This window comes from Prinia subflava, chromosome 9, assembly GCF_021018805.1.
Source record: "Prinia subflava isolate CZ2003 ecotype Zambia chromosome 9, Cam_Psub_1.2, whole genome shotgun sequence".
Taxonomy (NCBI): domain Eukaryota; kingdom Metazoa; phylum Chordata; class Aves; order Passeriformes; family Cisticolidae; genus Prinia; species Prinia subflava.
This window is the reverse complement of record NC_086255.1, coordinates 20,864,074-20,887,711: the sequence shown is the minus strand read 5'-3', so window position 1 is coordinate 20,887,711 and position 23,638 is coordinate 20,864,074. Positions and strand designations below refer to the sequence as shown.

Sequence of the window (23,638 nt, the reverse complement as noted above, 5' to 3'; positions counted from 1 at the left end):
ACACTACCAGAAAATATTTTCAGTTTTAAGAAGTGAAGTCTGTTGGAAAGTATAAGCTTTGCTTCTGAATACCTGCTTGTTTCCCATAACAGGAAACAAGAAAGACGTTTTTCGAGAAAGGGTTCCTAAACTGCTTAAATAGCTAGACATTAGCTGAAAGCAGCACTAAATATAAATTTAAATACTTGGCTCTCAATTTTCCATTCGTTCATAATGTACTAGGTAAACTATACTAAAATAATTACTTGCTTATTACTCATGAATTTCAGTGCAGCAGCTGAGACAATGTAGATAAATAAGATGATTAATTGAGACAGAATGAATCACAACAAAATATGTTGTTGTAAAAGGTATGGTTAACACCACAGTGATTCATATCATTTCAGATAACAGGGCTTTTATCAAAAATGGCTGCAAGGTTGGGAAATGATTTAAAAGCATTTTATCTTAGAGAGCCACAGCAGTTCACATGGGAGGGAAAAAAAGGAAAAAAGAGAGGAGAGAAGAAGCAGCAGATTCAGTGTCTGCAGCTGAAATAGCCTTGGGCTGTTTCAGCATCCTTCCCACAGCACATCTTTACAACATGCCACTGACATTATCAACCTCCCTTGTGCTAGAGACCTCTCATTTTTCAGATGGCCACAATATATTAGATATTCCTGAATATCTAGTATTACTACCAAAAAAGTTATTTCTATGAATCAAGGAGCAATATTGCAACACTATAGCTGTCCTATAATTGAAAGCACAACACCCACCACAGGAAACAGGCATCAAAAATCTACAAAGACATCAAAGAAAAATAGTATTTATTTTTCCTCCATTCAGAATTATGATTTTTAATTCCCAGGCTCCCTCCAAAGACTTTGCAGAAATCTTAAATGTAGGATTTATAAAAAGAAATACTACGTGTTTACTGCAGTTTAGAAAAGCAAACACCAGCAGCAGCTGACCTCAAAAACCTCTACCTGTTAAAACAGAAGGGAAGATGAGATGTCTCCTTACAAAATTCTTTCCCATGTGTATTTAATAAACTGGGTCAGAATATCTGACTACGATTTTTAACTGCACCACAGACTCCCTGTAGGGAAATGTGCAAACCTCAGTCTCACCCAGCCTCGGAACTGAAGATAATTACCCTCACCAGTGGGGCAACTTTCTGAGAACTGAAAGTGCAATGAAAAAGAAAATACCAGTCTGAACTAAACTGAACTGCAAAACACCAACACCCAACTTAATGTAATTTAAGATGATTAATGTTTCTGACAATTTAATTCCAAGTGAACGGAGATGTCAAAGGTAAAGGCTGAACTCCTAAGGATGATAGCTTGCCAACAATCAGTGACTGAAAATAACCTCTCAATATAGACCAGGTCCAGTAAGATAAAAAGAAAATGTTTCTTAAGGGCTCTTTACATAACATACATGCAAGTTAGCAGTATTAAATAAGCCTCTTCAAGATACTCAGTTTCAAATACCATCTATTATTTGCCTTTCAATAACTATTCCCAACATTCAAAAGTAATTATAAATGCTTACTTGAAAATATTTCAAACAGAAACATCAATTTGTGACATTTATGGCACAATCAGCCATCCTTTGCTATGTTCCTCACTTCTCAGTCCCATCTGATACTGAAGAGCAGTCTGAAATGTTGGTCTCCCTTTCATTATTTATTGAAAGTCAAACTGTATTTCCCTTCTCACACACACCAAATTACATCTGCCACCTGATTTTCTCCTGACTCCTACTTCTTAATGGTTTCCTCAAAATCAGACAACTCAGCAGTGTGAAAGGACACTGGTGGCTGGAAAGCTACCTGCCAGGTCTAGAAACAGTAGGAATTGCACTGTGTAAACTCAAATCAATTCAGTTAAGCCATTATGAATGCACACTGCTTCTAAGAGAATCACCACGAGGCTCATTTATCTTACAAAAGTGATTATGTCTCATTCAAGATTCTTCTGGGCTGTGGGCAGATTCCTAGGCCTGCAGGTATCAATCTGATCCCAGGTGATAATGCAGCAGAGGAAATTTGCAGGTCGAACTGAAGGTTGTTCTCAGCGTCATATCTTAATGTTAATATATCCAATTATGTGGAGTGAGAGTTTACAGCAAGGCAACAGACAAATTTGTTTGGAAATTGTCATTTAGGTGTAAATCCTAGTGTGCTGAACACAGTTTATCCCAGAAAACATACCACTATTTCCATTCCCTTCCTCAGTTAAAATAAACACAAAGCTACAGACTGCCTGCAAGTTCAAAATAAGGAAAGTGTTAAAGTCACCAAAATCCCACCATACCTTCATTTTTATGTCTACTGTTTTTCATTGCCACTGAAGAGAATTTTTTATGTCATTGAAGAGAGTCTTGTCTTTATAAGGGCTTACAAAGGGTATTAAGGGTTGTTGTCCAAACCACCTACACTTGTAGGGATCTTTCTGTTAGTATTTGATACCTCATTTGAAAATATTTTAAATAAAGGAGGGACAATGCAACATTCCAGTATAATTGTGAAGAGAAATGATGACAAGTCCCATTTGATCCCTTATTCCATCCAAAGGCACTCATCTCTTTAAAGCTCAGGATTTCTAACTCTAGAACCACCACTAAAGCTATTGTCATTGCTTCTTAAAAGGTACAAGTCTTGTACACAACCTGCTTCCTTTTCAGCACATTTCAGTCACACCAGCAGCAACTTCCCAACAGGCTCATGGATGCTCTGTCTTTGCAAACTTCACTTTATAATCCTGTCATTAATTTGTTCAGAGATTACGTGTTTAGCAGTAGCAGCTCTTTACACTAGAGAGGAAGAGGATCAATTTTTAAGGAATAATTCTCACCTTAGTTTTCTTTATTATTTTGTACTTCAAAAAAATTCATGATTTCTCTTCTACATAACTTCCTCAGCTTCTACTGATCGCTGTACACTGAACACCACAAGTTATAACATTGGCTTACTGTTTTTGCTGTAAAGCACTAGATGAAAAGCTCAACATGCCAGTAACTCCAAAGTTTCTAAATTCTAAAATTTTTCAGTGATGTCCTGCCTACACATAGCAAGAGAATCCAGATCCTTACCACATCAATATCAACAAATATTCCTCTGAGTCATGAACTGGTGCCAGATGCGAAGATCAGTTATGTGAAAGCCTTGCAGTGTCCCTTAAATCCTGAAGAAACTGCTGTCCACGTGCACATGCAAAAATACACAGATGGTTCCCCGAAGGTGGTTCCTTCCCTGAGGAGATGCCACTGGAAGTCACATCTTTTGGGGAGATGGAAACTGAATTCGGATTCCCATGTCAACTATTGACTTTGATGGGTCAAGTATTTAATGTATATCAACATTTAGCCCTAACCAGCAAAATGGAATGTGATACATACAGATTTAGTCTCCTTTACTTGCCTAGAATAATTGCTGTGTAGGAAACTTTCTACAACTCTGCAAAGATGTTACTTTCAAAGCTTTCACTCTTTTGACCATTCTGTTACTGAAAGTTGCTCTGAGTTGTAAAGTATGTATTCTAAGGTGAGCTTTTACAGATGAATTAAGCAGCAACTTGTGACAAAGCAGTTATCATCAGGAGATAATTGACCTTATTTGAGAGTTAAGCATCCTGAGGCAAAGTAGAGTGTGCTTAATCCTGGCAGGTTAATTATCCAGTGATTATGGTAGCTTGGAAGGTATTACTGCTAAGAACCATTTGCAAAATGACACTATTAAAAAAACCTTAATTTAATAAAAATTAAAAGCAATGACAATAATCAAGTTCTTCAGTCATGTATTGCTAGATAATGACTGCAGAATGGCCCTACTTGGTTAGCTGCAATAACCATATAATTATTCCTTTTCTGAATGTTCTGTACTGAAGTTGTTATATGAAGTACTGTTAATAAATACAAAAAATTCAAGACAAGACATTTAGATAGGTTATAAATGAGATTAAAATAAATTATCAAAACACCAGTGGTCACTGAATTAATGCCAAAATTGATAGATATACTGAGCTGTTACCACAGCATTCAGTGTCTAAACTACAGTTAAGGGTATGCTGGCATTTACATTCAAAACTAGAATATTTATTCTGAGAGGTTTATAACTTGCCCATTTTAATTACCATCTGGCTGAAACTTGAAATAACCAATCTCCATTCAGATGTAAATTCTTAAGTAGAAGATGTAATTTAAAATCACTTTGCCAATTGTTTTTAGTTTAGGAATGGCAGCAATTCGGAATTTTGCTGCACTTGGATGTTTTTCTATTACTCAAAAAATAAACAGCTCAGTGCTTAACAATAGAATTTTATTGGACTATAATGTGAAAATAAATATAGGGATGAATAAAATTGTGTCTAAGAGTATTGTTTGTACTAATGAAGTAACAACCATACAACTTAGTATGCCCTGCTTATTTGTTAACTTATGGACTTACACTAATGGAAAACGTAGCACAAAGCAAAAGGAAATTACACCAAATGGACAAAAATTTAGTGTTGGCTAGCTGAAGTGGTTCATGGCCCATCAAGCTATACACAAACACACACACACAAAAAATCCTGAATGTGCTTGTAGCTGGAATTCACATAGGAGGAAAGAAAAAGTACCAAAACTAAGGGCAGAAGCTTTCAGAAGGCAGAACATGTCAGACTGAGGTTTGAGTTTTGCAACTACTCCTTATCAAAAAACTGTATGCAGAGAGCAGAAATTCTGACAGTGAGAACCCACAGAAGCTACTCAAGAAGTACATCATGCCAAGAGCATGGTTTCAAGTCACACAGAAAGGCAAGACAAAACCCACTGCAAGCAGCATTTCAACAACTCCAAAGCAGCAACAGCCAGCAGGAAGCTGAGACTAAAACATGATCAGGGTTTCATGATTAGTGTAAGCAACAAAGAGGCTGGTACTCTGAAGTATTTATGTATATTGCACTGCAAGTTTAAGGACAATCACTTCAGTTTAAATAATCTCTTTTCTCCTGAAAGACACCAAAATGCTTCAGAAATGATATACAGAAAATGCAGGGAGTCTTTCAACTTTAACCAGCACAACAGTACTACACAATATTTTTGACAGCAGGTGAATAATGCCATAACAAACTGAAATGACAGAGGGAATTAACCTAGTCTGAAATGGGACTGTCACCTGTATCATGAGCTACTGTTTATAAAATACACAAATAAACAAAAAGTAACAACCTATGAAAAACAGCACCTAATGAGCCACGATGATCTGAATTATCCTAATAGGTCAGTGGAGCAATATTTATATAAAAGACTTTCAAGTTTTAATCGCAGAAGTTTCTATGAAACTCTTCTACTCCAAAATTATCTAGAGTTGGTAGTACTTAATCTGTGAAATCTGACAGTGAAATTGTTCCAGTGCTTGACAACCCTTTCAGTGAAGAAATTCTTCCTGATATCCAGCCTGAACCTCCACTGGCCCAGACTGAAGCTATGTCCCAGAGAAGCAGGCTCTGAGACACAAACACCTCAGTGCAAGAGATACAAATCCTTCTGTTACTCTATTAGGACTCACCGTTTCATTTCCAAAAAGAACATCCACGTAAGGCATGACTTTCATCATTGGCTCTTTGTAGAACTGGCTTATAAATGGTGCAGAAAGATTCAAGCTGAAGATCTTGTTGTTGGCAGAAGCCTGAGCAGCCACTTTTAATACTGCTTCTGGTGACACTGTCAGGAAGAATCCCTGCAAGCATCAAAACAAATCAATGTATGTTACTAATTTTACATTAGGTACCACATGAAGCATGCTATTTCTGTAAAGTCTCTCCCAACCCACATTTGTCATACACGTGCACAGATACAAACTTCTGGGAAATACTGCCTTTCCATTAAGGTATTAAAGAGGTGACAAAGAATCTGCACATGCCTGGAATCACAGCCTTCCAAAATGTAACTCCTTACCTCTGCATTCCACGGACTACACCCTCCTATGGCAGCTAAGACTAATGTCCATGCCTTAAAATGTGATGTATTACAATTCTAAATGCCCCTTTATAGTACTGGAGTCAATCAGACTGTGCTGCTTAATTCCAAAGTCCAGTCTGATGGCTCTATACACAGTGAGAAGACTAATGAAATCCCTTACCTTAAACATTAGTACCTTGTTTACAACAAAGGCCTCAAAATGCTGACTTTGTAGCACTTGTTACTGTTTTGTAGAAAATAACCTAGGGGTTTTCATGTTCTCACATAGGTATTTTATCTGCCCCATTCTCCCAAAAGTACTTTTCTTTACTCAGAACATCAACATTTGAGTAAGTACCAACTTCCACAAACCACTACTTGTATACTAAATTGTGAATTTAGTTGAAATTGTGATTTCAACCCTACCAAGAACTTTGAATTTAGCACTGCAGATGGTTACGCCAACCACATGTGTTCCAGGAGCCATGTAAAGATCTCCTACAGTTTCAATAATCTACTAATTAAACAAAGCTCAGACTTTACATTAATTAAACAAATTCCTCGTGTTTTGTTTTTATAATTCTAAAACTTATTGTACTAACTGTTCTCTAAACTCAGTGAATAACAGCAATTTCAAGCATGAGCAGCAAATGCTGAATTTAAGGCCAGAGATAACATCTAAGGCACAGTGAGAAACAATTTTGAGGAGGATCTGACAAATAAAACACCATCTCAGTCCTATCTATAACATCACCACCATGACACTCCAAAAGATGTAAAAGTAACACAGTCTTATTTTCCAGTTTTCATCCATATGATTATGCCTTTGAATCACAGGGTATCTATATTTTCATCCTGCATACTTCAGTTATCAGATCATTTTAGGCATTCTACTCACTGGAAAAATAATATAACTCTACAGATTAAAGACTACTTTGAGAATATATATATATTTATTTCTCCTCACTCTACACTCTCCAGTCTAAAAAATACATGATTGATTTCAAAATGTGGGCATGATTTGCTACTTGAGGATCAAAGTCCAAAGGGCACCAGAATCCTGTGCATGTTGGGGAGTTACTCGGCACCCTGAAGGACTGGAAGCCTGTAAACATCCAAGCCTCTTTGCTAATTTTACTTCTGAAGAATTAAAATGAACAGTTTATATAACTTTTCATCTCCATAGCAATTTCTACCACCTTTTAGTTTTTTTATTTAATGAACAGAGAGATGGATTTTTTAAAAAACTGTTCCTAACACAAAATAAAAATCTTCCAAGGGTGACGTGTTGTCAGCTCTGGATAAATGACAGATTGCTCCACAGTGGTCTACGTAAACAGTAACCTGGTCAAATACTTAGGCTTCTTACCAATTTTAGGCTGAAAACTTCATCTGAAGTAAAATACATCTGATTGTAATTTACAGTACAGAACACTATCCCCATGAGATCTAATTCAGGCCTGCATCCAACTCCCTTTTCCTTGGAAAGGCAACACAAAAGTACTGAGATACAGATAGGAGAGTTTGCTTTTTAGATCCTGCAAAGTAAAGGCCAGGAAATCTCAAAGGCTATAGCTCTGTCTTCTAGGTTTCTTAAAAATCACTTCTGCCATTTAATTGCATTCCCCCACGGTTTTACTTATATTTTTATTTAAATAACTGTTTGACATTAAAAAACTTAGAAGTTAAGAGCTCAGTGTATGACAACTCTTTTCCAAGTATAACATTTCTTTGCAAAAGAAAACTATAGCAGTACAATCCACAAAATGGAATTACCAAAGTAGGGAGCAAAATAAAATTTGACCTGAACAGATATGGATTTAAAGAAACCTAATTCAACCCCCTTCTTCAGGTATTTGAATTGACTTTGTCTCTACTTTTAGTGGAATTCCATGCAGCTATGACCAGTGTAGTTACAGGAACCCAGCTTCCCAAGTTTGTATTACAACCAGAGAAGCCACAGGCCACCCTACTGCAGCATGCCACAATAGTGTAGAGGAATGAATTCCCCTAAAACCCCAGTTTTCCTTCTATCTCACTGGGATTCAGAGCAAATGCTCTGTGACTTCCTTAGAGACTCAGTCTGCAGGCTCTTGCAGCTGCCACTGCTTTTGGTCCAGACAGATGTGCACAAAGGAATGCCTAAGCCAGCTACTCTTACCCACTCTAACAATTCACTGTCAGCCAACATTAGCTCTGAGTAGGAGAGTAAGTGTACCCTGTATCGCTGCTATGAAGGCTTTATATCCCACCAGGAGGAAGTTCTATTCCCACTAACAAGAAGGTGAACAGGCTCCTCTGAAGATACTCTATATCCACCTACACACCTTAGACTACTACAGACAGTTTTGGGGTCCTATTTACCCTCAAAACCCAAAGGTACTCAAAACAACCATAAGGAAACTATTTCTGATCAAAGGATGAGACAATTAACAAACCGAAATTCCAAGAGCCTGGAAAATGTACATTGCATGGAAAAATGAAATTGTTGTGTATGTATCTATCTTTGTGAAGGAGGGGGATGCTGGTGCACAACCAGCTCAGTATGAGCAGTGCCCAGGTGGCCAAGAAGGCCAGTGGCACCCTGACCTGTAGCAAGAACAGGGTGGCAGTGATTGTCCCTCTGTCCCGGGCACTGGTGAGGCCACACCTTGAGCCCTGCTTTCAGTTCTGGGCCCCTCCCTTCAGAAGCGGCACTGAGGTGCTGGAGCATGTCCAGAGAAGGGCAACAAGGCTTGAGAAAGATCTAGAAAACTTGTTTAGTCTCAAGAGGAGGCCCAGGAGGAACCTCACTGCTCTTTACAACTGCTTGAACTGAGATTGCAGTGAAGTGGGGACTGGTCTCTGCCTACAGAGAACAAGAGGAAATGGCCTAGAGCTGAGACAGAGGAGACTCAGACTAGATATTAGCAGGGTTTTTTCATTGTTAGGATGGTCAGGCACTGGAATAGGTTGCCCAGGGATGAGGTGAAGTCACCACTCCTGGAGGTGTCTGAGGAGCACCAGGACACGGTGCTGGGTGATGTGGTTTAGGGGTTTAGGGGTTACAGTGCTGAGTGGATGGTTGGACTCAATGAGCTCACAGGTCTCTTCCAACCCTGGTGATTCTGTGACAGAAGAATGTGACAATCGGGCACTGCAGCCACAGAAAGTGAAAGGCAGGAATACCATACACTAAGAAAACCTATAAAACATTAAAGGCTATCAGATATATTAGCACACACAGCATTCCTTTGGCACAGACTATACCAGATGCTACTGCCTCATGATGTGATACTATTTTCTGCTGCTCAAAATTTAATGAGTGTCTTTTCTATGCCAGAGGGAAGGTACCATCGTACCACAAGCCAGAGAGCAAGGCTGAACCAAAACACACACCAGGAAAACAGGATGGTAGGCTGAATTACGTATATGTATGTCTGTATGCACAAAGCAATACCATTCTTAGGCACTGTAAGCAGTCCTTTTATTTAAATACAGTCCTTTGGTGGGGAAAACCCCCCATTTTCCTTGTGAGATAAAAAGTAAAAAAAAGGAAGAAATAAGAAAAATACATTTATGTACTGCAGACACATGGCTACGGGAGATAGAGTCACTTTTTTGTAACTTAAGAGCTTTTAAAATTCAATAAGATGCATACAACAGCAGAGGACAAAGTCAACAGAGAATATCATATTAATCTCACTTCTATAACATTCAGGAAATCTTTGATGCACCTTATAAGATACGCCAGGGTGCTGTGAATATTGGATAGTCTTTCACATTGGTGCCTTTTTTTTTGTAGACACAAGCATTACCGGAAAGATTCGGGGAGTTTACACACCAGTAATTTGTCTTGTAAGCCACCTCTCTCATTTTTATCACACATACAGACCCAAAAGGTTTCTTCTGACCTACACTAAGCTCTTACAGCAGCAGCTACAGCAGATGTGAAGGCAGCAAATTAAGGGTGTCAAAAGTGTCAGCAGCACAGAAACCGAGTGTTGAAGAGGTGACCTCACGAAACTAGCACAACTGTGGCTCTGGTGAATGCAATTCTGTATGAGGTGTTCTGTCCAAGCTGAGAAGCCTTGCCTTATACTGAATTTGTGCTCACAAATTACTCTGGACTACAAACATGGAATGTTAGTACAACTGGGAACAAGATTTCTTTTTCTGAGTGAGTATTTCCAAACAAATGCAGGGCAAGATGATAACAAACAGCCTTGCAGTTTGGGATTTATTACTGTTTAATAGTAAAGAAGAAATATTAGCTAAAAAACATAAAGAGATAATAAAAATTAGGATTGCTTTCACACCTACTACCTGCTAAAATGCATTTCTTTCTAGCTTTTCCACTTTCCTTGCCACTCCCATTTGCAGAGTGGATTACATGAAATCAGCTTTATCATACACATGACAGGATTTTGAACCATGGGATTCTGAGCTGATATGGTAATGCCATTTGGTAACAATGTAAAATCAATAAATTGTAAGTGTGAATCAAAATATTTAACTTTCAGGAAAACAGATACAACAGTCTGCTGCCATCTAAGACAAGTTATATTCTGCCAACAGGAATGGAACACATCATTTAATCCAAAATTATTTTATAGCAAGCATTTACATAAAAACACAATTATGATGACATCACACTCTCATCCATCAAAAGGGTGGAATTTTTCAAGCACTCGGGAAGCTTGACAGTTAGGTAGTGACAGTCCTGATAAATACCACGATTCAGTAAAGCACCACTGAGATCATCTAACTTCAGTGTGCTGGCAGTTCCACTGAAAGAGTGAGAGTGCTGAGGTGCCAAAAAACCTGCTCCATTACACGATAGACACAACCAAGTCACAGCTTTTGGACCTGCTTAAGTTTGCTGTGCTCTGCACACAAAGAGGGCTTGAACCACACTCCTGGGCAGAAGAGGCACCCTCAGCTCTGCTCTGCCATCGGGCTCCTCTGCTGCAGCCTAGCAAAAATCCCAGGGCCTGGAAAGAGGCAGGCTGAACAATGGCAGTTCTGAGCGGGAGGATGAACCCCTAGGTAACTGCTCCACACGCAGGAACTTACACACGGCTCCCAGGTGTTCCTACAAGCACAGGAGTCTGAAAGGCTTTCACATTCCAGCCTCTGAACTGCCTGAGCACAGATGGGGTGCAGTCCACGTCCCACCCACTGTGAGACACAGCAATGAAATCATCTTCCCTCAGAACAGCAACCAGAAGGAATCTTCTTGGAATGACAGAGCAAAAGCTCTTCATCTGTCTTTGTACTTATGTGAGTTTAAAAGAGCAGGGAGCAATTTAGAAACTACCTTTAACATTGAAACTTCTGAGCACATTACTTGGAATGTGCAAGACTGTCAAGTTAGCAGATTTATTGACCCCTTACTTCTCGAATCTCTCAGTTTTGAGCATTTATACTTGCAACTTGTCCTGCTTGAAATTATTGTTATATTATTTTCCTTACTGAGCTACAACTGAATAGTCATGATGACAATGATAATAAAATACTCACAGTATGGGGAAAAAAACCCCTCCAGAAATAATTTAAAAACCCCTACAAATTAAATAATCAACATGACCTTTACTAATAAAGGTGCTTGTGGCTTTAAAGTAGCATTTTACTTTCTCTAGAAAGGACAAAAGCTCTTTGTAACTATCCCCTTGGGAAATGTTCGGTCTGTAAATTAGTGAAATACATGAACATTATTTTAATCTATGTAGCTGGTCTTCCTGTAAAAGGTAATTTAGGAATTTAGAAAGTACTTAGACAGTATCAATTGCATTTCTGAACAATATTTTATCTCAGTGATAAATCTGATCTCAGTGATCAGCAAGCAGTTACTCAATGAAACAAAACCCGCTGCTTTTTGTCCAGCTCCTACGGGAGACAGTTGTTTTAAATCAGGAAGCAAGGACAGCAAGAATGCAACAATTTCTCTGAGTAATTGTTTTGGCTTGTTCCTGTATGCCTTGTTTATTTTTATGAAAGTATTGCTTTATAACTGGAAAATGACTAAGCCATAAACTATTGTTTTATCATTCTGAGTGGCCAGTGTTTCTGTTTTCCATAAAAGCCAAGTTTCAAATAGTTTTCAGGAACATAGGAAAAAACCTAACTGTCAGTAAATGTGCTTATATTGACCATGACATTTTCCTCTATGATGGTGCCAGCATGTCAGAAGGAGAGGATTGCTTTCAGACTTGAACAGCTTCTTTGTTGCTGATGTGAACTCTCATTATTGCCATATTTGTATCTATCAGTAGCAGAAAACCTTCAATATCTGGCATTGCACCCTAAAGAAAACAACTATTTTATGTATGTATTACCAATCTATTTTTAATTTATATTAATTTGGAAATATTTTTCAATTTTGATTGTTAATGTTTAAATCTGGCATTCTCCAGGAGTTGTTCTAAGCCATGTTAAGGACAAAATAATTGTGTGACTTTACTTAGGAGACATGTACTCACAGTGTAGATGAGAACTTTAACAATAAGTGAAACACATGTGCCAGAGAGCAGTAATATACCTGCTTTTGATGTAGACAAATGTCATCCCAAATAAAGAAATTCTCCTATTTCCCTGAAAAGTACAAAGTTAGTTAAGATCTTAATTCACCTTGCCAAAATAAGCTTAAAAGTCTGATTTGACAATGCTCCCTTAAGTCAGTCCCTCTGTGAAAAAGCAAACACACCTCTCAAATATGCTCTCTCAAATTCAGTATATAGTTTTACATGAGTGTATTAAGCTCTGGGATTGAGATGTATACATTTAATTACACTGAATTTTTATCAAAAATTTGGAGGAAGTACTAAACATCATCTGGGAGATAGGAGCCCAGAGATTTTATTACTTCAATTAATAATTCAACCTCTTTTGCCTCTGTTTATCCACTTGCAAAATAGTTATAATGATAAATACACCTCCACTGGCAGAACCAGTGGGAGGTTTAATTACTTAACATCACTGAAACGACTGAAATTTTGTGTTGAAAGGTATTATAGAGTATAGGGTATTACCATCAATAAAATATAAGCTGCAAATCAAGCAAGCTATGATGAAGAGCAAGCCATTTCATTTCTCCTAGCATCCCAGCACCACTTTACCACACTTTTTTTTCATTGAAAACCAATTTGACCCTACTGAGAAAGCCATGAATCTTAAAAAATTGTTAAATTGCAGATTAAAGAGAGAAACCATTTCTTTCACCTTTCATCCTTTTAAAATGACTCTTTATTAGGTTTGTCTAACTCATCTATTAATATGAGGATAATGTTGTGTTTACACCAAAAAGTGGACTCGGATGTACTCTAAAAATTGGCATCAATATTATTGTTTGGAATACTGTTGATGATGTTTGGAACAATGAGATAACTGGTTTTCAATCTTAATTGTCACAATTTTGAGCACAATCCCAGGATCCTTGTCCTGGCAAATAAGCACTTCAGGAAGCACAGAATAAGGTATGGCTAATTTAGGCCCTTGATGATAGTGCAGCATTTGCTTTTTTGTGTATGGTTAGTTCCATTAATATAATGTGGCATCTCATAAATTATGTAAACATCAACCATATGTTGAACTCATTCAAGTTTGGTGTGTACATAATATTTACAGTATATTAGTAAATTGAGAGAATCTATGTAACTACAAATGCATAGAGAATTTCTAATTCTCTAGACAGTTAATCCTCAGTTTGAAAGCTCTCTAAGTAAATACTTTAAACAAGCCGATTTCTTGCTTATTAAAGCAGCCTTGAACAAGAACAGAACAAACAGGAGTATTTGCTTAATTAAATATGCTTATATCAGCACAATGGTCTGTTTTATGAACACAGGTTAAACACTCAGAGTGAAACAATGACTGATATTAGTAGATCATCACCAGTGACTGACTGGGTGTCAAAAGGACAAATAAAAGTCTCCCAAGCTCTTGCTCCGTGCTAGTACAGACTGCTATACCTGTGGCCTCAGTGTCATGATCCCCAGGTGATGCAGGGGAATGCAACAGCTACATAATATAAACAAACACAGGAGTGAGTCCAGTGCCCTGGACAATAAATCCATCTTACAGATCTCCCTGTCAACAATGTGGTCATGGTATAAATGTTTCACTTAAACTCAGGTTTGAAAGCAGACACAAGGTATAATGAAATACAGGTATCTTTCTCCCTAAGCGTTTTAATACTGGAACACTTCAGCAGAAACCTTTCTTCCCTCCCCCAGCTACCTTTGAGATCTTGTAATTTATAAGAACATAGCAGCATGGGGATTAAATATTAATCAAAGTCATTACCATCATCGTTAGAACATATTTCAAGAGCCCCAAAGAAAGAGCATATTATTTCACTAATAAAGATCGTATCATCAGGAATCTGTAGCATGGTAGGTATGAAGAGGAAAAAAGAAATGATCAAGTGGTAAGTCAGAAGATTTCTGAAGCTTACAGCACTATTCAAATGCTAACTCATCCTTTGACTGAGTCTGCTGAAACAAGGCAGACTCACCATGGGCAAAACTGAGCTCCATATAGAATCACAGAAGCCCACAGCATATTTAAAAAAATGTATCTTTGCTGAACGAAAAAACCCACTCACACAAATAAAATTTAAAAAGAGGGGTCCAAACTCCATCAATACATTGGTGAAATTCTGGAGCAGCTCCAAAGCTTCAGTGCAGATGTGAATTCATTTGGTGCGTGACAGGGCTTTCCAAAACACAACCAGGGCACCTGAAACCAACACTGTTCACAGGATGATTTACTCTTTGCATTAAAGACATGACCAGCCCTATGAAATAGCAGGACTTCCATTATTTGCAAATTAAGGTGTAAATGACTAATAAAACAAATACCTCACCTAGTCCATAGGTACTTTCCAGCTGATTTTAAAGGGTCTACATATCCTTACTTTACTTTTACATTTAAGCATCACTATTGTGTAGAATTAAGTGCATAGTGCAACAAAAAGCTCAGAAGAGCTAAAAACATAATTGGCATGATAATAAAGGATGTATTTCTTTCAATTTCTGGCTTATCAAGTTACAAGAAAGTGTGTCAAATATTTCTTCCAACTATCACTCTTCTCACAACTCTGTCCTCTGAACCACAATTCCAGCAAATGTCTTTCACAGCAAATATAACATTTACGATGAACATGCAATTAGGTCCTAATCGCTTGGATTAATTACCACATCAGGGTTTACAATAAAACATTTATTGCTCACACTTCCACACATTAAAATTAATTATTTAAAAGAACATTAATGTTATTGCTTGGCCTTTTAATTTTTTCTTACATGGCTTTGTTTCTGAACACAAATAAATGAGGGTCAGGATCTATGCTAATTCTAATAATTATTGATATAGTTGAAATGTGGACAGTTGCTAAGCTCTAAACAGAGATATCTTCACTTAAATTAATTTCCGTAATAATGATTGCCTGTAGAATACTTTGAATACAAGGAGCTATGTAAGTGTTTTGCATTAATTATTATAGTCTGAATAAGTACTTCCTTCAAATTCCAAGGGCAAGGGGGAAATACCCCAATTATTAGCTTTTTAGAGCCAAATAATAGTAACATTAAGTTTCTGTCCTAGTGAACTTATGAGCTCACACCTGAGAAACCTGCTTTTAACAGCAGGACCACTACTGTAGCCAGGGAGAGTAGTGTAAGTCTTTTATTTCCAGATCTTATAGTCTCAGGGGAAACTTCACCACTAAGACATTATTTTCTGTAAAGACATTACTTTTTGTGATGTCATATTATTGGGAGAGTAAGAGACTTTAGTAGGGGCTTCACTTTGCACTGCTATTCAAAACGCTTGAATACCCTAAGTTTTAATTTTCTACAGAATATTTTCCATGCTTCTCTACCTGAAACTGACTCCGCTCCCATTACATTATTTGCCCACCTTCAGAAAAAATCAAGTTACATGAAATATGACAGAATAAACACTTTTTTAAAAATTTAATTAAAAATGTAATATTTAAAAAAAAAGTTTTAGATCAATAAAAGACCAGGTTACATGGTCAACCTATGATAAACAATTAACCTTTCTTGATGCAGAATATCAGTGGGTTTAAAAGTCAAATGATTTTGAGAGCAGGAAGCTCCTGAAGCTTAGTGAACAAATACCTGTGTTCCCTAAGAATGTGTGACAACACCCCTTTGTGGAAACTCAGCTAGCTGAGATGGGTAAGACCTCAGCCCAGGCAGAAACCATAAACCTGAGACCATGGGAGGCGGGGTATGGAAATTAGGATGCTAAGGGCATCACTCCATGTCTCTGGTCTGGTTCCTCATTGGTTCAGGACCTTTGGCATACAAGGTCACGTCCCTGTCCCTCGCTCGGGACTGGACCCCTGCCCCCAGATAACCTCATATATTGCTGAGTTAGCCACACCCCCACATCTCGGGATACTGCCCCTCGGACCATGCGGTCTCTGTTTGTTATTTCACCAGCACTGAGGTTCTCTTTTGGGGCTCTCCATCGTTCCCGCTGCTCTGTTTTCGGCACGCTCTGCCCGGCCAGACCGCACCCGGAGTGGCAGCGCCGGCTGTGACACCCGTCCGGCTGCCCTGGAAGTGCGGGGCAGGGCAACCTAGCATGGCAACCATACAACCAGGGACCTTCTCAGCCCTCAGGTGCCCGAGCTCAGCGGGACACAGGCGCCTTCTGTGGATGCTGTGCTCAGCACCAAACGCGCACCTGACCGCAGGTGTGCAGCACTGCCCATCTCACATTCTGCACTACAGGCGCTCCTGGGGCAGCGTGGGCTCACCAAACACTGACTGAGGCTGCTCACACGTGCAACACCACGCAGTTTTGCACAGCAGGAGTGTGTGCTACTGATGTTAAAAATACTGGGCAACATTACACATTCCTTCTGAAACAGTAGAAACATATGGGCACAGTTTTTTAACATATGACGAAAAATGGATTTTATAAACTGCCATGTTCCATAGTTCCAAATCAATCTACAGATTAAAAACAAAAGTTCAGAATACAACTAGCAATTAAGAAAATCACTGCTAACTAGAAATTAAGAGACTTCTTTGGTCTCATTTAAGTCTCCAAAACTTTTACTTTATTGAAACAAGGTGACATTCAAGGAGATACTTCCAATGGCAATTGTAGTTTTGTAAGTCAGACCTAATCCCCTGAACCAATGTTTCTTCTACTTGTTAGTGCCCAAATTAGTTTGCGTGGTTTAATTGAATTGGCTTATTTTTGAAATGCTGAAGTGTATAGGGAAAAAGAAGAGATTTATACAAGTTCATGTTCTTAAAAATGGTATTTAAAATTATATAAATCAAACTGCTTTTGAAACTCATTTACAATATTAAAAGAAATTTCACATGGAAAAAGAATTTTCATGACAGGGATCAAACGTTAGTACATCCACGGAAGTATTCAAAATGACTGAACACAGAGCAACTGTAAACTTCAAATTTGCTCTAGCAAACCTTTAGGGGTCCATTGCAATGTGAATTATTGTAAAAATCTATGATATGCAAGATCTGTGTGTATTTGAAAAGTATGGACAAAAAATATGTGGACAAATCATACCTTTGTCCATACAACAGTCTCCAATATTCCATCACCTTCTAAAACAGTATTTCAAAGCAGAGCATCCCAGGTGGTACTCTAACAATCAGAAATCAGCTATTTTACCCTGAAATAAACACCACAAAATGTATACACTTTGCAAACAAACCACGTAAAAGCATTAGAACACCTCAGAGTCTGAGATCCTTCTGCAGCCCTTCCTCTTCACATGGGGCATCTCTGAATTCCAAATTATGAAGTCAATGTGATCTTAATAATGCCTACAACCCTATATGTAGACAGTCCTTTGAATGAAATGAGCTCTGTTACAGAATATTAATCAGAATATTAATAATGAAAAAATGTTCCCTGTTCAGTTTTACCCTTTACTTGAATCTTTGCCCATGCAATTTGTGTCCCTGAAAACAGAGAGAATAAGAAAAATAGATACTAAAGCTATCATAATGTATTTAACAGTGTTAACTTGTGTGCTAATTTATACACTATAACCATGATTTCTGGATTAGACTATCACTGAATAACTTTGACATATTTGAGGCACATAGAAAAGACAAATGAAGAAGTACTCCTTTTAAAATCAGCTTTGGAGCTCATGTTTCAGTGCTTTTACAATAAAATGAAGTTGGGATTTCTCAAAATCACCTACTTAGTTCAGAGAATTTAAATCTCCTCCTTATGCTAGATAAACAGAATTTCTACTTTTTAAACAGCCAAACAAGTACATTTTGAAACTGTGTAACAGAATAATCTCATTTTAGGGAATGAAAATTATTAGTCCATGTCAAAGTAAAATGCAGCATGCAGTCTTCAAACATGGAAAATGTCTGTCTCAAGTTTTTGATTTATTTTTATGCATCTGTATCAATGATATGCCTTCATTTACAGAAAAGTCAGGTGACTGGGCACTTATTGGAGCTTGTCTCTCTTCAAAACAGCTAACTATGGAAATCAAGGATTTCCTTTTTACTCCTGTCCCTACAATGCCTCCTCATCAACATCTATGGTCCAACCCGGTCATGGATCTAGTGAGAACCCAAAGTTAGCAGAGTGGTATCAAACACTTCCGTAAATCATAAGAAACAGAAGGGATGATGGTACCTTGAAACCAGCAGTCATGGATAAATTCTTTACATTTTTTCTATTTTCTGATGTTTAGAGCTCTAATTTTCTTCAGTAAAAGTGCTTGATACACAAATCAGCCATTTTCACAAAACTTTGCCCAGGAAAGCAGTATCTATATGACACTATTTAAAACATGTTCTGCAGAACAAAATTAAGCTTAAGTTTCCTTCTGAAACAAATGTTCAGAACTGGTACAAATCTCAGAAAAACTTATTACAACAGTCACGTTTATCCATAGCAATAATCATTGATAATCAAAGGGTTAAGTAGTTGGCAATGACATGAACAACAGAAAAAATTATTTGACAAGATTCCACCCTCATTCCAATCTCTACCAAAGCATCAATTGTAATTATAAATTTTCACCAAAGATGTCAGATTCTTATGTTAATCTCTGCACAACCTGACATTGCCATTCTTCCACTTGTATAGATGTGAACAGTTATCATTTTGTTTGTATGTCACCACAGACAACATAATCAATAGTTTTCATATCTTTCTGTTCATACTTTTTGTTAAAATGAATTTCGTGAGTGCTGCTTACTTTTGTTCCACTATGAAACTTGTTACTGCTTGAATAGAGGGTACTTAATCTCAACAATAAACATTATAATGTATGATGGAGCAGTCAAGGGAAAAAAAAAGTTTCAACATTTTTTTTCAGTCCCCATTTTAACATAGTCTGTCCTTATCAAATTAATATCTAACAACAGCGACACAAAAGGAACACAATGGATGGCTTTGTTCACTTTATATGTACTAATCTGAAGCACAAACTGCCTTTCACTCCTTTTCCTTTTACGCTCCGTAATTCTGTAGTAAGGAAATCTTATTCCATGAAACTCGAAGTAAAAAAAATTCTAACTGGAAATAACTGGTTTATAAAATATTACATGTCAGCATCAGTGATTTAAAGAAGATCCACAAACAGTCGGATTTCTTGTTTCTTGTTTCCATATGCAGAGAGCCCCCAGGAAGGCTGGAGAGCTGTTCCCTGTGCCCTGTCACTCAGGTGGAGAAGCACACAGGCACACTCAGCTCTCCTGCAGCCCCACAGCAGAGCTCCCTCACCCCTGAGCCCAGCCAGCACAGTTGCTCTGTACCACAAACAGGCACTGAGAGATTTACAGAACAGTTGCAAATGACACTTATTGAAAAACTGCTCATCATAGGAGAGTAGCTCCTGTGCAGGTGAACTTGATCCTTACTGTGCTGATCCATTTACCTATTCTTCATGGATGGTACTTAAAAAAAGGTAAATTTCTATACCAGTCACCAGAGGCACAAACTGAAATGCAAAGAGGAGAATAAATTTCATGCTGGCTTAGGCTTTACTTTAGCTTTTACAAATGAGCACCACTGCACCAACAGCGACCCTGGTCTGGATTTTATGTTTGCTGAACTTGAGTTTAGAAACTGCCTTTCCTGATAGGAAAGTTTCCCTTCCAGGCACCACAACAGACCAAACTGGTCCAACAGCAAGAGCTTCTTTTGGATATAATGACTTAGCAAAGGTTTGAGGCTCTAGCTTCACCAAATGAGTACTTTAGACACTTAACACCCAACTAAGAGCGCCCAGAATTGTATTGCCAGCACTCAACTCATTTTATCCAGTGTGAACTAGAACCAGTTAAGAGTTGGCTTCATCCACACCTTACCAGCTTACAACTGATATACATAAATCATAGAATATGCTTCTATCACCTAACTGCTAGGTTTGGCCAGAGGTAATTATTGTTAAAAAATGCAGGCCTGGCCTTGCCTAGAAGCAGAGAAATTACATGAGCCCCCCTCGAATGAGAGCCTCAGGCCAGTGAGGATTATATTCTTAACTTTGAAAATCCAACAGGACTCCAGTCTGAGTCCCGTGCACACCCATAACCTTGGAGTAATAATACCACAGTACACTTCAGGCTGCTGAAACAGCAGACTTGAGAGAACAGTCTGCAGCACAGCAGTACTTCTGTGCGTGTGTAATAAACAGTCCCTGAAGTGTCTTCTGACCCTATTTGCTCCTGACAAACTGCATTCATATGCAGACGAGTTGCAGAAGTCTTCCTGTGAACTTGCTTCTCTAGCAATTTGCTCTCCACAACAATTGCTTACATCTCACGTACCCTGCCGTATCCCTGACCACTCTAGTCTTGGAGAAAGGAACTTTAGAATATTCACTGCTAATAAAAGTCCTTGGAAAATATTCAACAGTTTCAAGACTCTGACACTTTTTAGAATTCAGATATTAACACCACTGATGATTACCAATTTTCCACAATTCCCACCATAATCATTCTATGAGGATTCTGTCCTAAGGATACAGATGACCAGGAGATGTTTGAAACTTTCATAAAACATCTGAATGTCTGGCATTTTGACAGAGTAATACTTTGTCTGCTGTTCTGACTGTCTGCTACAAATGTGTATTTGTCTTTAGATATTTTTCTTATGGCAAAAGTCTGTTGTGAGGAGACATGTACCTTGGTTTTACTACAGTGAATTATGCATCTATTCAGAGATCATGCTTTCCCCAATGAACATCCAAGCCTGCTAAAAGTCTGCCAACATACTGTGAAGATCTGGGAAATGGCACACCCTCACAACTGCCAGATGTAACTCTGCCCACAAGAAAAGTCAGATGGATTCCTCCAATAAATTCCTACTTCTTTTGTCTGCCTCTTGGTTGATATATGATACCACTGCAGATGTATCCAATTTTATTAAAATTTGTCCCATCAGCTCTACTCCAAAAGGAGAATTTTCAAATTTACCCTGAGTTTGTGCACATTTGTAACAAATTGTTTTTAAGCTGAAACCCAACTGTTAAGCTTTATTCCATTTAGTTCAGCAAGGTCCATATCTGGTCAGACACTCTTCTGTGTCTGTGGGTGTGAAAAACACCTGTATTTTTCTAAGAGTGTTTGGATATTTGAGCTCCCATCTCAGTAAATTTTTCAGTTAGCACTGAAGCTAGAATTTGGCTAAATTCAAAAATCTTCATAAGTAGCAGAGTTCAAGCTACAATATATCCCATGGGACTACATGCAAGCCACAAAGATCTCATCACAGCTAGCTCTTCAAATCCTGGCAGAAGCTTTGCTAAAGAACTAAACTGGAGAATAACAGTCTTTAGTGATTAAAACTTAATATTGAAAGCTTTTCTTTAATGAGGGGCTAATAAAGTACTTCACTATGGAGATATTGGTAAACCTATAATTACAGATATCACTCAATTCCCCCGTTCCAAAGACTTCCCTAATGTTAATGAGTACACAGGAAATTCACACAGTTGAAAGCCGAAACAGTTGTCTGTGGTCTTTGCTCAATTTGACACTAATAAAATTGTGAACTACATTGAAAACTTCATGTCTGAAAAATCACCTCATATGAGAAAAGTATCCACTAGAAAGTTAAATAAAGTGGCAATTCAAAGTAATTTTGGGAAGCCTTTTTGAGTGAGTATTTACTGTAATTTAAGCACGATAATTTACAAGTAGTCATATACACAGAACAACTGCATTTGCTACATATTCAAGATCTAAGAAGGAACACTGAGGAGGCCAGGTCAAAATTTTTTGAATTGGGAAATATTAAGACTTGATATTGAGCTAATGTTGTAAAATCCCGCACTGAATTACCCATGCATTTAAAGACTGATGAAATAACTCCACATAAATAAATTCCACCCCTTCCTTCACCCCCCCAAAATACAGATATACAAAACAGTGCTTGTTCTGCACTGCTTCATATACAGAAACTAAGCTTTTAATTCAACTTGTCTTTCTGTAGTATTACTACCCTTTAAAAAAGCTTGTGTTTTGTTTCTAAAAATGACATTTTTGGCATTATGCCCACATTACTTAGGATTCTGAAGATATTGTCCACAGTCATCCTCCCACTTCCAGTCATTCATTTTGCAACTAGTGTTTGCAGAGACTGATGATCTAGCCAGTCCCTTGTGGTAAGATTTTGTATTCCACTTTCTTTCTTCTCCACTGAGGGTAGTAAGTTCTATTCACATTTAAAGAAGCACAGAGTGTAAAAGTTAGTGATGCCCACGGGAAGATACTTTTCTGTTTGGGACAAAGAAGAGATTAATATTGTGTGGGAAACAGGGAGATAAATTTTAAAGCAAGTGTGAAAATCAATTGGGGTTAGCATTTTTGTCACTGTGGTGTCACAGCTGGCCTTGTGATAGATGAGTCTTAGTCTGTGTATAAAATTAATACACACTAAAAACTTTATTAATGGAAGTATTAATTACTCCAAGATGATAACACACCTTGGATCTAAATCAGATACTGCTCAAGAGCACACTAGGGATAACTAAGTATTGTTACATGAGTGCCTTTCTCACAAAAAAAAATACAATAAAGATTTTATACATTAGACTTCTTGCAGACAACTATCTAAAAGTATATTGGTGCTTCCTGTAGAAACAGAAAACCTCTAAAAGGGGCCTTTAAAGTTGGCAAAATCAGTAAATTTAATCTATCCACTTTCTTCTGACCTTTAAACCTGACCTGAAAAAAGTGTTCAGCAACATAAATTTGATCTCTAAAGGCTGCTGCAGATCTCATTTTCTGCTGTTTTTCCATCAGGCATTTATGGGACCTGCTGGTGTTACAGGGGACTAGTAAAATGTCGAAGTAATCCTGCAGTTCCTGTGTATGAATTCAGCTTTTCCCTGGGAGATGACAACATTTTTTTTTTTGTCTGCCAGGGTTTTTTTCAGATACTGGAGTATAAGACTAATACCATAGGTGTGACGTTATTTTTTTTTCATTTGGTAACATTAACCAGATCTAGCAGTTCAAGTGTTGAAACAAAAGAATTCTTTCCTGAGCCAATAAGGTGGCTTGGTGCACATCTGCACTAATTGAAATCACAGCATGGCTTTTCAGGATAGGAATTGTATCCAAAGCATACAGAGGATTTGAAGATCTTGGTTGTGTGTTTGTGCATTCTCACAAGTGCAGGGGAAAGCAGCTGCTTCCATTTATGAACTGTGTTGATACATGTGCCTCAATAT

At 37.8% G+C, this 23,638-nt stretch overlaps 1 protein-coding gene across 2 annotated transcripts in view; it reads right to left on the bottom strand.

Moving 5' to 3' along the window:
- Positions 1–23,638, bottom strand: part of ADK (adenosine kinase) — a 265,836-nt gene that overhangs the window by 69,982 nt on the left and 172,216 nt on the right. For both annotated transcript variants that reach the window (XM_063405885.1, XM_063405886.1), the window contains exon 7: positions 5,540–5,710. In XM_063405885.1, coding sequence (XP_063261955.1) covers positions 5,540–5,710 — 171 coding nt within the window. The remainder of the gene's footprint in view (positions 1–5,539; positions 5,711–23,638) is intronic.